The sequence below is a fragment of the Mercenaria mercenaria genome, chromosome 12, assembly GCF_021730395.1.
Source record: "Mercenaria mercenaria strain notata chromosome 12, MADL_Memer_1, whole genome shotgun sequence".
Lineage (NCBI taxonomy): Eukaryota > Metazoa > Mollusca > Bivalvia > Venerida > Veneridae > Mercenaria > Mercenaria mercenaria.
In genome coordinates this window covers 79438130-79459472 of record NC_069372.1, presented here as the reverse complement: position 1 = coordinate 79459472, position 21343 = coordinate 79438130, and the positions used below count along the sequence as shown (strand labels likewise).

At 34.8% G+C, this 21343-nt stretch overlaps 1 protein-coding gene across 1 annotated transcript; it reads left to right on the top strand.

The window, feature by feature from the left end:
* The first annotated feature begins 10595 nt into the window (after window positions 1-10595).
* On the top strand, window positions 10596-21137 carry LOC123535296 (sulfotransferase 1A1-like). Its single transcript, XM_053518889.1, has 5 exons — window positions 10596-10749; window positions 11353-11519; window positions 16245-16348; window positions 17642-17813; window positions 19168-21137. The coding sequence occupies exons 1-5, from the start codon at window positions 10604-10606 to the stop codon at window positions 19290-19292; spliced, it is 714 nt and encodes a 237-aa protein (XP_053374864.1). The 5' UTR covers window positions 10596-10603; the 3' UTR covers window positions 19293-21137.
* Window positions 21138-21343: the final 206 nt, after the last annotated feature.

Genomic DNA, 21343 nt, shown 5'->3' with positions numbered 1-21343 from the left:
ATTTATTGTCTGTAGAATACTTCAATAGGATAATAAATATTCTCAAATTATGAATGAAGAGGCTACAGGGGAAAAATAAGATACATATCACAGGTTTTTGCTTATTTATTCAGTAATTATATGCCGTAAACAGAGACTGATAGTGATGTTTTTTAATCGCCAAGGGAAGCATTAATTCTTCATTTTAGATAAATAATTTTTATATCTTTGTTACTGGCTACTTAAATGCGTTGCTGTAACATAATAAAGTTAGCTGGGAAACGACCTCAAATAAATCCTGACAAATAGAAATGATTTTTACAATATTCCAAATGTAATTATTTTATAGGACCTCAAGGATTTCAACCAATTATTTTGAAACGATTGCTATGTCTTTAGGGCCTGCAAATATGCTAATTGCATGATTGTTTCATAACTTATTTTAGAGTGCATCCAACACAAGGGACACGTCAGGAAGTTTCCACCAAGGAGAGATCTGTAAAAAGCAGAGCGGAGGCGGATATCCAACGGTAACACTGTTTGACTACAAAACCAGGGGTCGTAAGTTTGAGCCCCTGCTCTTCCAATCAACAATTACTAGTATTGGAATAAGTGTCGCGTGTATGGGTAATGTACACCTGCCACGCTAAAGAACCAGGAAAACTTCTAGAATTTGAACGTTTCTGCACCTTGCAATATCCTTCTACTAACATTTTTAACAGTGTAACAGTCTCAGGAAAAATGTGCAGATTCAACCGGGACTCGAACCTCTGACATTAGGGTCACCGTGTCAACACTCTACCAACTGAGCTACCGAGACTACCCGATACGAAATCGTTACAACAGTCTTCTGGAGGAGTCACCTTTAATATGGATTACCGGTGACGACTGTCAATAAGCTTACATACATACACACACTCTGTAAAATGTCACCTGATATGTTAAAGGACTATCATTGAACAGGTTATCTTAGCACTTATAAATCTTGTCTTTAGATTTTGAAGGAGGATAATAAGGAATAGACGGAGATCTACCATCAGTGTCCGGCAATTGATCAGCGCGAGGCGTCAGTGTCCGGCAATTGATCGCCGCGAGGGACGAAGGGAGTTTTTACTTTGGCACTTGAATAACTCCCCATACACTATTGAATAGCATTTGATTTGGAACTCTTTTCTTTCTCTGAGCGAATAGTGTAGATTTATAAATTAAGGTAAGTTTGAAAGGAATTGTTTAAGAAATTTTTGAGATTCATTTTTTTTCTAAGGAGAATTTTTCGGTGACGGCTATTGTAAAGGACAGAAAGAAATTAATTTGTAAAGTGTAGAAAAGTATTCGAGTAATTACGAATCATCTTAATTACAAAAGGGTTACATACTTTGTAATATCTGTAACCTCAATATGATAACATACCTGCTTTACTTTGTATTTTGATGCTATAGACAGTATTTCAGCCACATTTATAAGACATGAATGGAAAGTAGAAATAGTTTTTATCATCTGCAAGTAGTATACTCCATGTACTACTAGGTTTTTGGATCCTATCATGAAGATAGGATTCAAACCAATATAAAGAGGATCAATATAAGATGAAATAGCTTTGCTTTTCGTAATTGGATAGTATGATTAATCATTTCAAGGAGCGATCAAGGAAATTAAATATTCATTGGTGGGTAGCCAGTTGGTCGAAGAAGACAGTATAAACGTACTGTTGTGTTTTGTCCTTTTTTATGCCCCCCCTTTGAAAAAGGAGGGGTATATTGTTTTGCAGATGTCGGTCGGTAGGTCGGTCGGTCGGTCTGTCGGTCGGTTGGTCGGAATGTAGACCTATCCGTTTCCGGATGATAACTCAAGAACGCTTGGGCCTAGGATCATGAAAGTTGATAGGGAGGTTGGTCACCACCAGTAGATGACCCCTATTGATTTTGAGGTCAGTATGTGAAAGGTCAAGGTCACAGTGACCCTGAACAGTAAAACGGTTTCCGGATGATAACTCAAGAACACTTGGGCCTAGGATCATGAAAGTTGATAGGGAGGTTGGTAATGACCAGCAGATGACCCCTATTGATTTTGAGGTCTGTATGTCAAAGGTCAAGGTCACAGTGACCCTGAATAGTAAAACGGTTTCCGGATGATAACTCAAGAACACTTGGGCCTAGGATCATGAAAGTTGATAGGCAGGTTGGTAATGACCAGCAGATGACCCCTATTGATTTTGAGGTCAGTATGTTAAAGGTCAAGGTCACAGTGACCCTGAACAGTAAAACGGTTTCCGGATGATAACTCAAGAACACTTGGGCCTAGGATCATGAAAATTGATAGGGAGGTTGGTAATGACCAGCAGATGACCCCTATTGATTTTGAGATCAGTATGTACAAGGTCAAGGTCACAGTGACCCTAAACAGTAAAACAGTTTCCGGATGATAACTCAAGAACGCTTAGGCCTAGGGTCACGAAAGTTGATAGGGAGGTTGGTCATGACCATCAGGTGACCCCTATTGATTTTGAGGTCAGTATGTCAAAGGTCAAGGTCACAGTGACCCTAAACAGTAAAATGGTTTCCAGGCAATAACTCAAGAACGCTTTGGCCTAGTTTCAGGAAAATTGATAGTTAGGTTGGCCATGACCAGCAGATGACCCCTATTGATTTTGAGGTCAGTATGTGAAAGGTCAAGGTCACAGTGACCCTGAACAGTAAAACGGTTTCCGGATGATAACTCAAGAACACTTGGGCCTAGGATCATGAAAATTGATAGGGAGGTTGGTAATGACCAGCAGATGACCCCTATTGATTTTGAGGTCTGTATGTCAAAGGTCAAGGTCACAGTGACCCTGAATAGTAAAACGGTTTCCGGATGATAACTCAAGAACACTTGGGCCTAGGATCATGAAAGTTGATAGGCAGGTTGGTAATGACCAGCAAATGACCCCTATTGATTTTGAGGTCAGTATGTCAAAGGTCAAGGTCACAGTGACCAGGAACATTAAAATGGTTTCGAGGCAATAACTCAAGAACGCTTTGGCCTAGTGTCAATAGGTTAAATGTCAAGGTCAGATTAAACCAGAATGGTAGAACTTTTGTTTACAGTGAGCATATAATTTCAGTTGCTTGTGCAATTACTAAATGCATCAAGGGGGGCATTTCGTGTTCGACGAGCTCTTGTTAACGATTGGTTTATCAAATGTGTAAAAAAAAAAAAGCTGTGACATTTTTACAAATTGCATGTATTTTACATTATGAGTTTTAAGTTTGATGTGTTCACAGACATTACTTTCAAGCATGAACATCGATTTAACAAATAGATACAGAAGCACTTCTTCAAGGCAACGACCCGTAGATATTTCGATATAAATAAATCTTGATGTGTACATTTATTCGCTAAAGTCATGCAATTATGCATAGAACTCCTTGACTAAATTACTCGTACAAAATCACCCGCCATTTACTCGTGTATACGGCCGGAAAGTCCTTCATTTATTGTTTAATTACATGATATCAGAAACAAGCTTTAACCGTTTCATTTTGATAATTTTTACATATTGGCCAAATAAAACTGTAAGAAGAAGATTGATCATACAATACAGTCCGTTGACTGGCAACTTTTACTCTTTCTTCAGGGAAGAAATGCTGAGCACCAAACTTTGTGCAATATTTCCGCTGTAGAATTCGTGCATATTTCTCGATACTAATCCAATATTTTCTTTATTAGAAACGCACCTGCACATATCGATATTCTTTATAAATGATATCAGCTTGTTTATAGTCTGAGCAAAATAGAAATTTTCCTCGCAAATAAACGTTAAATGGCGATAACACACATGGTAATGACGTCACGTACAAAATATTGGATTTGAACGTAATATGGAAAATGTTTCACATCGTGTTAAAGCTCTTAATCCAGGGATATTAGAGATTTAACTATGTAGATCTTTATGCAACCACAGTCATTTCCAATATAAGTTTAATAAATATGATAAAAACCTGTTCAAATACCAACATATATCAAATTAAAGAACGAGCTGAATACGGTCTGCGTATCACAAGAATAAGGGTGTGATAAGAGTCTTTTATGTAGAGAAGTGTTTTTTAAAAGATTTTCCTTGTTACAATTGTCGTCTGTATATGAAAAGGTTTCTTGCTTTTGTGATTTATTCAGATTGCATATTAAAATGAGTACTTGTTTGCTTTGATATTTTTGTTATAAATTATTTAACTGATTTATTATATATGAATATTTTTCTTTAGTACGATATGCAAATATTGAACTCAGTTGAAATCTGTTTCATTATATATATGCTGTATAATGACTGATTCTCATTACACTGAAATGAAGGTACGCTGCATACAGTTTATCTATGTGATATGACTACGGTCAAACTTTGCTTATGAAACAGAAATATTGAAATAATTACCATTGTATGTTTTGCTTGACCTTCACTTTTTTATAGGTGTGACGTCATTGTCCAAAGATTCATGAATAGCGAATATGCATTTGTTAAAGCGGGATCAGTTGGCCTATTTTAGAAATAAATAAAAATAATAAATAAAAAATGTTTTAATTGATTTTTTTCTCATGTATTCTAATCAAACTTGATTTGTAGCATCTTTATTAGGCCCGCAGCCACCTTTGTTCAGCTGGGACATTTGACCCCTTTTAGGGGCTGCTAGAGCTAAAACTAGAAATGCCTTTATACAGCGTCTCATGAACAGCTTGGTGGATCTTTGTCATACTTGGTCTGGAGCATCATTATAAGGTCCTCTTCCAAATTTATTTATATAGGAACTTGGGCCCTATTAGGGACCGCTATAGCTAAAAGTAGATATGCCTTTCTTCGCATTAACCACTAAAATGTAATGGATTTTTATCAAACTCGATGTGTAACAATATCGTAAGGTCTCCTGCTATTTTGTTACAAATGGGGATAGGGACCAATTTAGCTAAAAATATAAACACGTTTAATGACCTTTTCTCATGAACCGCTTCATGAATCTTCATCAAACTACTGCTGTATCGTCTAAGGATAAACGAAACAAAATTGCAACCCTACGAAACCTTTGCGAAAAATTAAAAGAGAACCATTTAAATTGTTAAAGTGCGGTGTTTAGTTTTGCAATTTGAAAAATGTTAGACGAAAGATGAATGTTAGATGAAAAATTCATAAACTTCTTTCCTTATTACAATTCGCCGACTATCATTTTTAAAGATATTTCTTGTTATTATATTGTTTAACTTTGATGCATTATTTGGTTGATCGGATGATGTACAATTTAATTAAACAGTCATGGTTTGTATCTATAAATATTTATATTGTCTTAATATAATCGTTGTTAAATAGAAAAAATGTTGCTATCCTGAAACTATTATGTTCTTCTTAACTATGGTGTATTGACAAAAGCTGAACCACATCTAGAATTAGGATGTGTGAACATTTTTGGAATTATTGTTTCCATACACATGCTTTACAGATATGGGTTGTTAATATCTGCATTGATAGATGCGTCATGTTATCATATGCAAATAGGACGAATTTATGCACCCAAAGTAAAGTGCCCTAGTTGTTACTGATAATAGTTGAACTGAACAAAGGTAGCTTCTTTATAGTCTTGAATATAAATTTGCACCTGAAGAGAACCGCTTTGCTGCTTGATTTAACAAATTTCGAAATAGGTAGTGATACATTTCTAATCTTTTTTTTTATTTTATTTTATTTAGCTAAATAATGTATGTAACGTACTAGAATATTTGATATGCATTGTCATCTGTATAGTATTTAACTTTCAATAATATCTAGTTAACATCAATTTAAGTTACATTAACACATTTACAATTTTAAATGTCCTTCTCTCGCGTAAACGCAATACATATATAGTCTGGGAGCCAAGGTCCAGAATTTTGAAAAAAAGTGTCCGGCATGTTATACAAAATATTTCTATACCATGTTATAGGGGAAGGTCCACTACTTATGAAAAGTGAGTTTGGCCATCTATCCTCGCTTGCAAATAGGAGAAATCCAAGATGGCGACCAAGATGGCCGCCAAATTAAAGAAAATGGACAAAATATGGTAATGTCAGCAGCATTTTGAATTAAATCAAAATATGGTATTGAAAACAACTTAAATTGCATTTACAGTGTACAAGTCCACAGAAAATGTTATTACAGATATAAACAACCTCAAGGTCAAAGTCACATTCAAGGTCAAAAGGTCATATTTATTGAATTTTTGGCTATTTGACTATTAACATTACGTATAAAATGAACACTTTACGAGAAAAATTAACATCAATGCTCATTGTTATGTACGACACTTATGTGTTTTTAGTCTTGAAACCATTCAGCTCCATATTTTCACTACCATGGAGAAATCAAAGATGGCGACCAAGATGGCCGCCAAATTAAAAAAAGTGGACAAAATACGGTAATGTCAACAGCATTTTGAATTAAATCAAAATATGGTATTGAAAACAACTTGAATTGCATTTACAGTGAAAAAATCCACAGAAAATGTGTTTACAGATATCTACAACCTCAAGGTCATGGTCACACTCAAGGTCAAAAGGTCAAATTTATTGAATTTTTGGCTATTCAGCTATTAACATTAGGTACAAAATTAACACTTTACGAGAAAATCAACATCAATGCTTATTGTTATGTACAACATTAATGTGTTTTCAGTCTTGAAACCATTCAGCTCCATATTTTCATTACTATGGAGAAATCCTAGACGGCGACCAAGATGGCCACCAAATTAAAGAAAATGGGCAATATACTATTTTAGCTTCACATACTGTTTTAAGTTAACCCCAGTTATTATACAAACATAAACAAACATATACACACTTTATTACCAAGAACAGAATAGTGTGCAATGTTCAGTATGTGCCATTCCAGTGATACACTTTGCAAGTTAAAGAGTCTAAGTTTCCTGTATTATTGCATTTCAAACACATCTCACCCACTCTATTTATAATGGGAAATAGCACCCAACTTTGCCGGCAGATCAGAGTCTACACTGTTCCCTCCTAACTCCTAACCTAGGCAAGGTTTTATTGTTTGAGCATTGAACAGCATAGACTGATCAGCTGGCATCATTTTATTCAGATGATCAGGGTCTACACCAGTTGGCAAGGGTAGGTAATTTAAGCACTCTTAACGGAAAAACTTATAACACATACAGTAAACATTCGCTACGAAAACTAAATGGCAGAGCATGTTCATTGTATTCGTTTAACACAAAATGCGTACAATCTATCTTTGCACTTGAAATATTCTTTCACTCAAAGTGATAATACATGATACCATCATTATTATTATGAAGTCAATTTGGTCCTACAACTCCTACAATAATGATTATATTATGCAGATATTCGTTGGAAAATTGTGTTCAGCTATTGTAATCATAACTACCGACATAATTACGTTAGCTTAACGAATATCATTACAGTGTATGTACTAGCATGTTAAATTCGTTGTAAAAGCGCTGTCCTCTACCTATTCTGAAACCGTGCGATCTGTAGCGTCCTGAATTAATTGTTTTTTCAGCAATGCATTAAGTTTTTAAGAACCCCACAAAACTGAGATCTTTTGACAGGATTATGTTTCTCGTGACAAAATAGGGTGCCCTTGTTGCATGGCCTGATTGCTGTATAATTAAATAACGCTTTTACAGGGCAAAGCTAATGGTCATCTCTTTGTTTGTAAGTGAACCGTATTACCCCGTTGATTAATTTTGAAGCGAATGGAGTTTCTAATAAATGACAGTCTTTTCAAGGATTGGACACATCCACTTAACTTCATTTGGCCATCCAAACCCTGTTTAGGAGCGACTTATTCGCTAATTCTGAATAAGCCAAAGAATGCAAAAGTAAAACAATGACAGAAATACGACAGACTCGTAATGATATGAGGTGAAACTCGGAAGAGTAGCACATAACGCCATTAATATGTGCCCGTTTGTCCCGAGAAAAACGTTTCCTGTGACAGCTTTGGAAGATTTTCTTAATAACGAAAATACCCGAGATGTCCTAAAATTCAAATAATTTGTGATAATAGTTCAAACCCAAGATATATGTTGAAATGCTCCTCGGTGACGATCTTTTTTCCAAAAGAATGTGCAATAAAAAGAATTAAGTGGGTGGTTGGAGCTGGCCAAATCTCATTTAACTTATAGGTTTGTCTAAATCGTTTAAACTTGATAGGTGGATAGAGAAAGAGTTGTGCGCTTCTCCAAACCGTAATAACTGCCCAGCTGTAAGCTGAAGATATCCCAGAGAAAAGCTGGTACCTGACGAGGGATTGGATCTGCCATATAAGAATGTTTAGCTTTTAACCTCTTAACGTAGGATCCTCACAAGACACATATTGCGTTCTGACTTCGACGACAATTTATTAAGAATGGCAAAAGTGATGCAACTAATTGATGCTCCAAAAGGAAGAGCTTTGTCAATATAAATCTTTTCATGAAAGTTAAACCCTAATAACTCAAAGTCGGATGGGGAAGCTGGTATTAAACGAACTGCACTCTTACTGTCAACTTTAAACAATATGCAATGTCTCAAGTGGTTTTGTACAAGCATAACCGGCTCATCAAAACACGTTTACTAAAAAGAGAATAATTTACGATCTATATAATAATTGATTGACTCGCCAGGATGGTAGGAATGTTGATGAATCATTCTGAACTCCCCTGGAGCTTTCTTAGGCACGAGACCAATTGGAGATACGATTAAATGAGGAAACGTTGAAGGACCCACCAATTTGTCAGCTTCAATTTCTGTGTTTATTTGTTTTGAATAATATCAGGGTTAAGCTTTGTAAATTTAAGATTTAAGAGGCCCATTAAAATGTAATGAAAATGAGGTTAAGGTCAAGAAAGCGTTATGCAGCGTCATCTAGCGGAACGTCAAACACTACGCTTGGCGACGCCACGTCTTTGCGTTAACCGTAAACAGTTTATAGCTATTATTATAATACAAATATAGAATAAAAGTCTTACGTGAGCATTTAAGGCGGCTGGACTTGCTACTTTTGGCATGAAATCAATGGGTTAAATAATCTCGTTTCACTTTTTTTTTTCAGTTTGACATACAATAGCCTGTTTGGAGCCACCTTAATTTCTCCATGGTAACACATGTATTGTTGTTTTGATTTTAACAGCTGTGAACATATTTATCTCTCTTGATATTGGTATGAGATAAAGTTACTTTCTGACAATGCTGTAGAATAAATAGAAGAAAATTGGTGGTGTAATATTATTATTCATCAAAAAATGACCTTTGACCTTTAACCTGACCTTGACCTTGACACTGTAAACCCTGTGTTTCTATATTTTTTAAAGTCACACACACTGTTAAGTTTAAAATTAACACTTTAGTGACAGTGGTCATTTTTATTAAAAATTCTCAGTTCAATTTTGAAAATGTACCCATAGTATATGAACTGGCGGCCATCTTGGCGGCCTTCTTGGATTTCTCAGATTCGCAAGAGCGGTCAGCTGGCCAAAGTCACTTTTCATAAACACTGGACATCCCCCAACATAATAACCTAGAAATAATTTGTATAGCAGCGGGGTGCACAAAAATTGTATTTTTTTTGAGCTTTAGTCGCCTTGGCTCCCAGACTAATAACAATGGACAATTTCTAATAATATATCTAGATAACTTAAATTAACACATTTACAACTTTAACTGTAATGCTCCTATCTCGCAGTATATTTTAGTATTGACAATTTATAAAAAAGAATACAAACTTTTTTACAGAATCGGGAAATGACAGAAGTAAAAGTCCCAGATGCAGGTGGCGCTACAATGAACATGGTGGACGTTGGAGGATTTATTCAACCAATCTTCCAAAAATCTGGGAAAGAGATTAAAACTATTTTTAACAACGTTCCAAAGTACAAATTCTTTGATGATGACCTGATGCTTTGCACATTTGCTAAGACAGGCAAGTTACACTTGATTAATGTAAAATGAAAATATAAGTTACAGACCAATATCTAAGCTGTTGTCCTGGGAATTCAACATGTAGTACTATTGCAATTTGGCTAAACCAGTAATTATAGGTTTAACAATTATTTCCACATATTTAATCTAAATTCAATGGTATTTTGCTCAAGACTGCATATCTTCACGGTATCTGAATATGCTTGATTCATTTGAAACTGTGAAGACATTTGCTAATAAACTGTTTAATGTCATACACTTCCTGGAACAATACGTGTTGCGAATATATGCGGCAATGACTTTTTCTATTTCAAAATGATTTTGAACTCATTTCCAAGACTTTCAACGCGTTTTGATATTTAAAATTAATATATATACATATATAAAGCGCGAAAGAAGTACTGATTTCATCACAGCAGTAACGTAATTATGTAAATACTTTTAGACATCAAAGCACTTTCCGATGTCGGCGTTCATTTTTGACTAACCTGGTGTCTGATCGGAGTGCACTTAATTTGACAAAACAAGATATATCTTTTATCAATATTTTGTTACACCAAGTAAAAGATACACCAGTTTCGCATAAGTTTGCTATGCAAAAGCTGGGAGATTACTTTAACCCTTGACTTATAAAAGTGATAACGATGTTTCCATGCGTGCTTAATCTTCAGGTACAAACTGGATGTTCGAAATACTAATGATGATATTAAACAGAAGTGCAAATAGGGTAGAAGCGAATAAAATGTACACGATGCTTGAAAGCGTTACTGCTGAAGAGGCGGATCAGCAACCACCACCAAGGGTCGTGAACTCTCATTATCCACCTAGGTACATTTATACCCTGTATCAAAAATTGTCTTTTACCAGATCATCAAATGAAGGACGAACAAATTGAGACTCATGTAACCGATGGGTGGAATAAAATTGATAAAAATAGATTACTTTAAAATCTGGTTGAACAACAAAATAATATTATCATACCTCGCCTTTGTCTACAACGGTACAATCCCGTTATCCGAGAAAGAGATTATTTAACTATCAAACACATTTTCAACCTTTTTAAAAGGTAACCAAGCGAAAGTGATTGTCAGGTTATGTCACCGATACCATATTGATGTAAATAATTGTTTAATGTTCTGGCCATATCATTGCCCCCCTTGTACACATGTAGTGGTAACGTCACTATTCATTGTGTACACTGATGTCAGCGTGTCTAGGCAGTTCGTAAAAAGAAAGTTTTACTTTGTCTGTGTGTATATGTTTGTATAAATGTCAATCATACACATTGACAGTTTAGTAACAATGTCTTTTTGCAAAGCTGCATTCTTAGCTATTTTTACTGGATCATTGTGCTTGGTTTTACGTTAAATGGCTTGATATGACATGATTTATATGTGTATTTTTCCAATATTTAGTAATATTACTTTGTAGATATCTTCCCCTAGAAGGTATGCGAGCAAAACAGATCAAGACTGTTTTATGTATTCGCAATCCCAAAGACATAGCCGTATCGTATTACAATCATGCGAAGGGGGTAAAAACATATGACTACGATGGCAAATGGGAAGACTGGTTGCAAGTGTATCTGCAAGGAAAATGTAAGTTCCAAGTTGCTTTGTTGTAATTTGTAAAAGAACAAAACTAATACCATAATGTCGGAACTTTTATCAAATAGAAGAAATGCTATTTAAAAGCTGTAATATAAAATGTTTTAAAATCTATTCTTGCATAAAAACTACTTTTTTCACTGGATCCGCCCATGTACAAACGGGAGAAAAATCGTGTGCAAACAAGGCAATTCACGTGCTGTTAATACATGATTTTTATTTTTGAAATGCTTTGCCAGGGGCGTATGTATTTATTTCTGCGCAGACTGATATTTGGCATCTGCATCTTGTTTCTTCCATAATAACTTCTTCTTGTAGCATTATAGATACAATGTAATCCACAGTATTTTAGCTGTATCAATTTCCAACCCCAAACGTACTGCCCCCCATCAATGTACGCTCTAGCTTCTCTTAGAGTTTACTCCCTTTACAAAGCGTCTGTTCAGTTATTGTAAATAACTGTGAATAAATAAGTATCGCGTGTAACTTGGGCTATTGCCCGTTTTTAGGTATTATATTAATGATTTTTGTTAGTATCAGCCGGTTTGTTTTTACCTGATTGTTCGCAGAATTCATATAATAAACCTCGAAAGCTAGTTACTAGCTTCGTACTCATCCGTACTCTGTTTGTTCGTACTCAAAATAATTCGAATGTAAAGTTGTTATTCTTAAAATAATTGTGTTCCTGTTTATCAAATTTTTAAGTTATATGCAAAATTATGTGTAAGGTAACGTTTGTAATAACTAAAAATAAAAATAAGATGCTCAAAAACCTTCAAATCACGCTTTTAGTAGTGTTGTTGTTATGTGTGCCCCGGTTATGGATATTTAAAACAAGTTTACCGTTTCCAAGAACAACAAGAATGGTAAATAAAAAATGTACCGGAATCGTCAAGTCATCACATATGAAAACAATGCATTTAGTCGTCGTGTAATGTTTTTTTATGCAAGAATAGCGACAATACACGTTTGTTTTGTGCATTAACGCCTGCAGAAGCCCTTGGGATATGTTTGTGACCTCGACCTTCGGTCTCGGTCACAAACATTCCCGCGGGCTTCTGCAGACGTTAATACACAAAAAAACGTGTATTATCCCTACATTAATACTCTGTCTTGAAAAAATCTAAAACTGACGTAAATAAAGTTTGTTGATACAATGTCAATTGTTACCATTTCTGGAATGACACTAGACATGATTAAAATGTAAAATGTGTATAAGCATCTGTCGCCAGAATCCTGTTCGTGCCAGATGTAATGTCGTCCGTCCCGCTTAGAGGATGGCGTAAGAAAATGCAGAGTGATATCGTGACAATACGAAATAACATTACGATATGTCGTGCTACTGACACGCAACAATACAATACGACATGGCAACATTATACACTGACATATTTGTCTGTCTCTGCATTATGGAACGTTGTTTCTCCTTAGCGTGTGTCGTACCATATTGTCGTGCAACTATTAGCATTGCGATATATCGAACTAGACATGCGATAATACAATTATGACATCTCAACATTATCCACTCACATTGGCATCCATTCTTTGTCATTTGTTAGGTTTTTTTTTTTTTTTTTTTTTTGGCATTGGCATTTAAATAGACAGTAAAATGTGAAGACATAGTCTAGCGTTAAATTTTACTCTAAAAGATATATCTAAGGAAGCCATGTAAAATAGGCTTGTTGATTCTTGGCAATCCGTATTTTGCCATATGTTTTGTCCTAATGTCTTCCTTTGACATCATTACTGGCCGTCTAAGCCTGTGGGATAATATGTATAATATTATCTCGCTTGTTCTAGTAAAAGCATTATTTTCCCTCATGTTTGAAGAAATTGCTTATAATTCATTAAGAATTTCAGCTTGATTCCGGAAACCTTCCATACTTATGAATAAGCGCATGGCCTTTGTTCACATATTGTATTTTCCCAATTGACAAAATGAATAAGATTTTTCATATGATTGTGTTAAGAATATTAAAATACTTATAAATCAAAGAATTATTTTAATTAGAATCACAAAAATACCATAATGTATAACATGACCTTTGCAGACATGTAGTATTTATCCCCCTTGACCCAATAAAAGAACTGTTTTTCCCCCTTGAATTGGTACAAAAAAAGGGATTTCGACTGTATCTGACAAACGTATTGATTTAGATTCATAAAATTTTATACAGAAGTAGATCATTATAGGGTAATGGTGCATACGCAATTTCGCTATGACCAATTTATTCACAGGTGTCCTTTAATCATTTTAAAATCCATAAATTCATATCAAGATAATACCTGGACGGATGCATTACATTTTACACAAATGAGTATCACGGTCTTTATACCTTCCATCAGGATATCTGCAATAGCTGGAGATTTATTGCCCTTAATTTTTAACTCCAAAATTTTCACCAAAAGAGTAGCCCATTGATGGATATTCATGAATCAATATGTAATCCCCTCATCCACAAAACAATATGTAATCTGCGGAGGATTTAACTTCATTGAAAGTGCTTGTTTATCTTGAAACAGTCGACATACAGCACTAATGGGATCACTTACGCACTTTCAAGAACTGAGTCAGAAATACAATATAAGTTAACTTCGCTTACAGGGAACAGCGTCGGACCTCTAAAATTTTTCAGTGAAACCGAGGTTCCTATATACGTATAGCAAACTAGTTCCTTGTAACCGAGATTTGTGCAACGAATTCAACTTCTGTAGTGAACACTATTTGACTGACGTTTGAAAAGTGTTACGAGTTAACGTTCCGTACTGACCACGGGTCTTTATGTGCGAAAGTTGCAAGTCTAGTAGTAATACTGGTCCTTTCCTGAAAAAAAAAAGTTAAGGTAAACTGTCTGCATGTATATGAATGAAATAGTGTTGAAACACGGCGTTAACTCTCAACTAAGCCAAATTGCACGTCAGAAAGAATAACCGTAATATATGTTTATTGTTTGTCGGTTATTTTTGTTTTCTTTTAGAGAGTGCTACATTATGACAATAAGCTATGTTCAGTTACTCCCTTTGCCTTGCTCGAGAAAAGGCATCAATACTAAAATAAGATAAATGTTCAGTTCTGCATGCCCACGAGCAGAATTTCGAACCCGCCAGCTGTCTAAAGAAGTAACATTTATTTTACTATTTGGCGGTGTCAGAACTGATTTACACTAGCACCTGTATTTCATACATAATTTATTTGACAAATGATAATATATATAAGTCCATACAAAATTCCTTACAAGGTAGAGATAGGTCAAAACACACCAAACAATTTGATGTAACATGCATGTTTTACCACAGAAAAGTGGTCTCAGTTTTCCCCAATGGCCGGTAATAAGAAATTTACAGTATAAGCTATTTATAGTAAAACAAAGGGAAGTAATTCTAGCAACAAGATTGCCTCATTGTGTTGAACATGTGTGCCAAGTTACATGAAATTCCCCTGATGAATAGAGAAGATATGCTCCAGATAATGCAAATCTTGTATCTGACCTTAGTCAGACGCTTAGTGTGAGCTTGACCTTTGACCTAGGGACCTGGTTCTTGCGCATGACACTCCGTCTCATAAAGGTGAACATTCATGCCAAGTTATATCACAATCCCACCATGCATGAAGAAATTGTGCTCCGGACAAGCTTCAATTTGACCTTTGACCTCCAACAATTAAGAGAGGAACAAGGGGTTTGCTCATCACACGCCTCCTCATTGAGGTAAACATTCATGCCAAATATAAACAAGTTTTGTGCATGCATGTGAAAGTTATGGTCCGGACAAGCTTCAATTTCACCTTTGACCTCCAACTGTGACCTTGACCTTTGAGATAGGAAAATGGGGTGTGCGCATGCCTTCTCATCGGGGTAAATATTCATTCCAAATATAAACAAGATTGGTCCATGCATGTCAGAGTTAAGGTCCGGACAAAATCGGACGGACGCACGCACGCACGCACGCACATACACCGAAAGTGACGACTTCATCGAGCTCACCGCAAGCGGGCTCGATAACAAGGCAAATATCGTATAGAGGGAGAACATAATTCATACAGCAAAATAAAAAAATACATATGTGCTATTGTCCATTTTAGCACCTGCTATTATATTTTAAATTAGTTGAAAATTTGGTAAACTGGACAGATTACCATTGTTGATTACATTTGTTTAGGGTAGTATGAGACAATATTAATATCCCAAGGTTTAGCGGCCGTAACTAATTTTCCTTCACTAATGTTATCATGAAACACCTAATACATATATCTCTCGAATATAATCTTGAGTTATCTTTAGATTATTATCGTCTGGTATATGGTAAATGATAATGTTAATACTGTATATTTTCTTTTTATCGTATCCATGAATTAAAAACAAATAAAGTTTTGTGTTTGTTCAACGGCGTGTTACAAGTGCCGCCGTCATAAGCGGTTCTCGATTCTCCTGAATACTTACGGTTTGCAACTATTTTCATTTTTTTATGTCTGTTTGCTATAGCCGAGGGGTTCTGTTCGATATAGCCGAGGAGTTTTCCATTGAATTTCGTACTTTTGGCCTAGAAAACATGTTCCTTACAGTCGAGTGGTCCTAATATCCGAATTTCCTATAACCAAGGATTTTTACATTGAATAAAGACGAAATCAGAAGGAGGAATGAAAGATGTCCTTATAACCCGAGTGTTCCATATATCAAAGTTCTTTATAAGTGATGTTTACTGTATATATATTTTCAGTGGAATATGGCAAGTACTGTGAATATTTGTTAGAATGGCAGCGCGAAGTAAAAAATGGTCCAGGATTCCCTCTACATGTCATGTTCTATGAAGATTTGAAAATGGTTCGTCCGTTCAATATCAAACACTGACTTAAATATACTTATTCATGTCACATTCATTACTTCTGTGAAAGTAAATCCCTGTATATACACTGCAGAAACAACTGATGTACCATTGTGATAAAGAAATATGCCTATGTATGTTTATATTATTTAAAAGTACACAAACTAATACATTTCAATTAGTGAGGAAAATCTCTAGATCGTTTTCGTTACTCGTCTACAAGTAGGGACATGTTGACCATGAATACCTGTTGTTCAAATATTATCGTATAAATCATAAAACATTTACAATGTTCCTATTTCTTTAAGTGTGTTTCCAGTGTGCTATGTTGTATGTCACAAAAGTTCTTTTTGTGCCATGAGGATTGTAAATGGTTCCAGTATTTTACAAATAATATTGTTACAGTTTCACCCTTTAGGAAATATTTTCCTTATTTTATCTCTCAGCAATTGACACAAATCATTATTAATGTTAAGACTTTATATTTTTATATTTTATTCATTTTTTTTTGGGTGGGGGTGGGGGGGGGGGGGATTCTGGGAATGTGACTTCTTGTATTGATACTTTTATTATGAGTTCTGTTTTAAAGGTCCATTACTAAGGGAAAGTGAGTTGGCAATTTTTTTCATAGCCAGTGCATAGACTTCTGCAAGACACTAAATAATGAAGATTGGCAGGTCAAAATTTACAGAAGGTCTTTGGAACTCAAAGAAATGTATGTGTATTATGTTGAAATTTCAATGAATCGACCGAATGACCCCCCAGGTCTTTTTAACTTTCTTCATACTTCATAGAAAAATAATTGTACATATACTGCGATTTATTTCGAATTTCTACATACCAACTTTCATTTTCCAATAAAATGAAATAGTTTCTGTGCTTTTTAAAAGAAATTAAAATGTTCACTTTCCTTAGTATTGGACCTTTAAGTATAATTTAAGTTTTAAGGATACCACAAACACTAATTCAGCTTCAAAGGTTTGCATTTAGTGTACAACTTGTGTCACTCGATTTGATTTAAATGGGACTTTTACGACGAAAAAATATTTCACTTAAAAATCGATAAAAAGCGAGTACTCTGGAATTTCTTTTGCCAGTATCTGTCTTTTTCCACCCACTTTATCATTTGTCAGCGTTATAAACACTTTACGTATATGTCAAAACTGATGGGAATGAACATTTTGGAAAAAATCACCAAATTTATGGGCAAGTATCCTCAAGTCCTCTGATATGTATAAATATATTATTACTTTTTATTTTCATAAAAACTAATATTAATGTGATCATTTTAGAATGGGAGAGAAGAGTTGGACAAGTTACTAAAGTTTCTCGACATTCAGTTAGATGAACAACTGAAAAACGACATCATTGATAAGTGTGGTTTTAAGAAAATGTCAGAGGAAAAAGGAAGTGACAAAATATTCGATATATACTGCAAACCAGGTTTCAATTTCTTCCGAAAAGGTATTTGCATTTCTCTGTAAGTGTTGGATATTTTTAATCACTATGAACTATTAGCTTGTTGTTATTTAACTGCTATTGAGAATATGGTAGAAATATTAGATTATGCTTACGTTCAATACATTATTAAAATGTTTCAAAAGTCATAATGACAGCTTGCCCAGTTAATATATATTTACATGAAAACAGTATTAGCTATGTCAATATTGTTAACAGTCCTCTCCATTGTGTCAACATTTTGCGGAGTAACCATAATCTACTTTCACGTCAAAGGTAGATAAAAGAACAAAAACTGAGAAAACGATAGTTCGAATAATGGTGCTGTAGTTTAACAGACCGACCTCAACCACAAATCCAATGAGTTATTTACTTAGTATGAGAAATTTATCAAGAAACTTAACAAGGAACATAGGAATTACATGTAGGTCGGTTTATACGGACCTGTATTCCTTATGTAGCTTTGCAATTTAACAAATTAATATATGTTTTTTGTACAATTCAAATTAGCTGCAAATGCAGGAAAAGTTAGATTTCTCGGAAGCACGGAGCACCAAAAACATAGCCATAGCCACAACCGTGGGCGGGTGGTGTGGTGGGGGGGGGGGGGGGGGGGGGGGGAGAGAGGTTAAACGCCTTTAGGGCATGCCAACGTCGCACTTACACTATTTTCAACAAGTTAGACAACACTATGTAAATAAAATCCCCGCCAAGAAAGGCTCTAAAATGAGCACAAAAATACCCAGATTAATTAAGTAAAACATAAAATTAAAGTAAATCTATAGTATAATTACACCAATGTACTCAACAGCTGCTCCGAAGTCAGGACACCAAGAGCCTAACCTATAAGGGCACGACTAAGACAGCTGCAACACAAAATTTCAACTCCCTCCGTCCGTTGTTTGTAGGATTTATGAGAAAATGATCATGGAGTCTTACACTTTATTAGTCATCGTGCCATGAAATAGGAAAGCGTAGTGATTAATTGTAGAGGGGTCAATCACTAAACATGCACTGTGCCTCACGGGTTCTGCCACGTACCCTCTTATGATAAACTTCTACATTTTACAAATATTTCATTAAAAAAGGACTCTGTTTAACTTTCCAAATTATATAAATTACATCGCCAAATTATTGCGAGTGTGTAAGTCCAATTTTAGGTTAGTTTTGTATTTTTTCAACCAGTTCTGATGATCTGTAGTAAAATGTATCGAAAGCTTTTCGTAGCCTGACATAACGGTAACCCTGTTGTAATAATTTCTTGGTGATATGAAGATTTCTATCATTAAATGCTTATATTTATAAATTAAATTGCAATACATGACTAGGTGTTAACATTCAAATTTGTTTATACTTGTAGGTCAAGTTGGCGACTGGAAGAACTGGTTTACTGTTGCACAGAATGAAATGTTCGATAAAATTTGGGAGAAGGAAACAAAAGGCCAAGACATGTTCAAATTCAAGTACACTTACACTGACGCTTGAATTCAGTGAACATTTGTTTCTGATATCAATGATATTCTTCAGTGTTTTTCTAAATATCTATTGCGGTCACATTTGTGCCTGTTTAACATCAATTTTTGTTTTTAAAGTAAGTTACAAATCAAAGTTTAGAGGGAAACTTCTTATGGTTTACTCTAAAGGATTTTTCCACTGTACAATTCTCATTACCTTATAAGCTCGTCGGTAGGTTTAGGATAAAACATTTAACTAACATAGTAGGACGCAATACTATAAAACGTAAAAAGACCAGTACTATGTTCTAAACAATTGTCAATTAAATATTATCGGAAACCATATATAACATTAATACACGGTGTATAGATTTTTACCAACTAAGAGAAAAAGGATGAAATAGACATATCAGCAAGGTGTTCTATATAGAGGAACTGATTTTTAGGAAGTTTGTTTCGTTTGTTTCGTTTGCTTTAATGTTTTATTTAACCAGTTTTTAGATTTTCCTTCGTATTTATTTTGATGTATTTCTATAATATTTTCACTAGTTTAGCGGTTTCAAGCGGGCGCGGCCCGTTCTCTACTCCTCCGCCTTATAATTTGCCAAGAACAAGCGTTTAACACTTTTAATCTCTGTTTAAATCAACAGCAATATAGAATTTTTGCTCACTTCGCTCACAATTGATTAATCACAAAGTGCAATATTTTTACGCGTTTCGCTAGCGCATAAAAAACATTGTTCATCACGCTTCCTTGCATGACAACATTCGTTATAACTTAAAGAGTTATATTGACATTGAATTATTAAAAAGCTGCGCTCGCAAATCACAACAGCATTACAATAATCTTAAGAACTATTCTATAAAAAATTCCTGCTCGCGTACATCCACAATTCATAGACTGATTGATATTCAAATGCACACGCATTTAACAGTTTTAATGTTTCAACTCGGTTCGCTAGCATGTCTTCATTTAGTATTTTTAAGCCGAATATTATGAACTGATATGAACTTTAAAAATCCAGGGGCGGCTAGTGATGAGTAAATACACGCTAGAATCATACGATTAATGACTATGATTTTATAACACACGGGCGGCGTAATTGTAGGTATATATAATAATACTATACCTATATAATGCATAAAATGATTCAGAATGACTTCTGCATCTACTTTAAAAACTTTCTTTTCTGGTGCGTTGCATGAGGCCATCGCATGGGTGCATACTAAAATGTAAAAACATTTTGATGAAAAATGTGTTTATTTTTATTTCAAGAAAATAATTATTCTGTATAAACTGCTTGAGTAATTGTCTGCGTGAAAACACAGCATCCTTTAAAATCAATGACAACGTAATATTTCTGTATAGTGCATTAAAATCAAATGTTTAATGACGAGCTGATAATAAAAGAAAAATAAAAAAGGGGGCGGGTACTAGGCATTTCTTGATGTTCGGCGGGTGGCCGTTAAAATCACACGGACGTTGTTAGTTTAAAATGTATATAAAATACGATGTATATATTTCTTTCTGGAATGAGTCTAGCATTTACTGGCGTTTTTTTTTTAATATTAAGGCGCGTACCAACTCGGGTGTGAGCATCAAAGCACCATATTTTGAAAAATAATGGGAAAAGTAATAAAGTATTTCTGTTAAAAATTGTCTTAAAAGGTTTCCGTATTGTGATAATTACGTGGCGGCGTGAGAATCACACGGTTTCGGGTATAGCCGTGATAATCACATGACGGTCTTAGCTTTAGACATATATAACTATATGATACATAAAATTATTCAGAAATAATTTCTGCATCAACGGATATAAATAATTGGGTATTCAGGCGTGTACCAGTTCGGGGTGTGCATCAAAGCCACATCCTTTGAAAAAAAAAATAAAAAAAAAAAAAAAAAAAAAGCGTGAGAATCACACGGTTTCGGGTATAGCCGTGATAATCGCATGACGGTCTTAGCTTTAGACATATTTTTGTGTATGTAGTGATTCAAAAGTAGATTATGTCAATCAGTATTTGTACCTTGGTATTATGTTGACAGAACACCTTGATTATAACGTAACAGCAAAAGTTGCT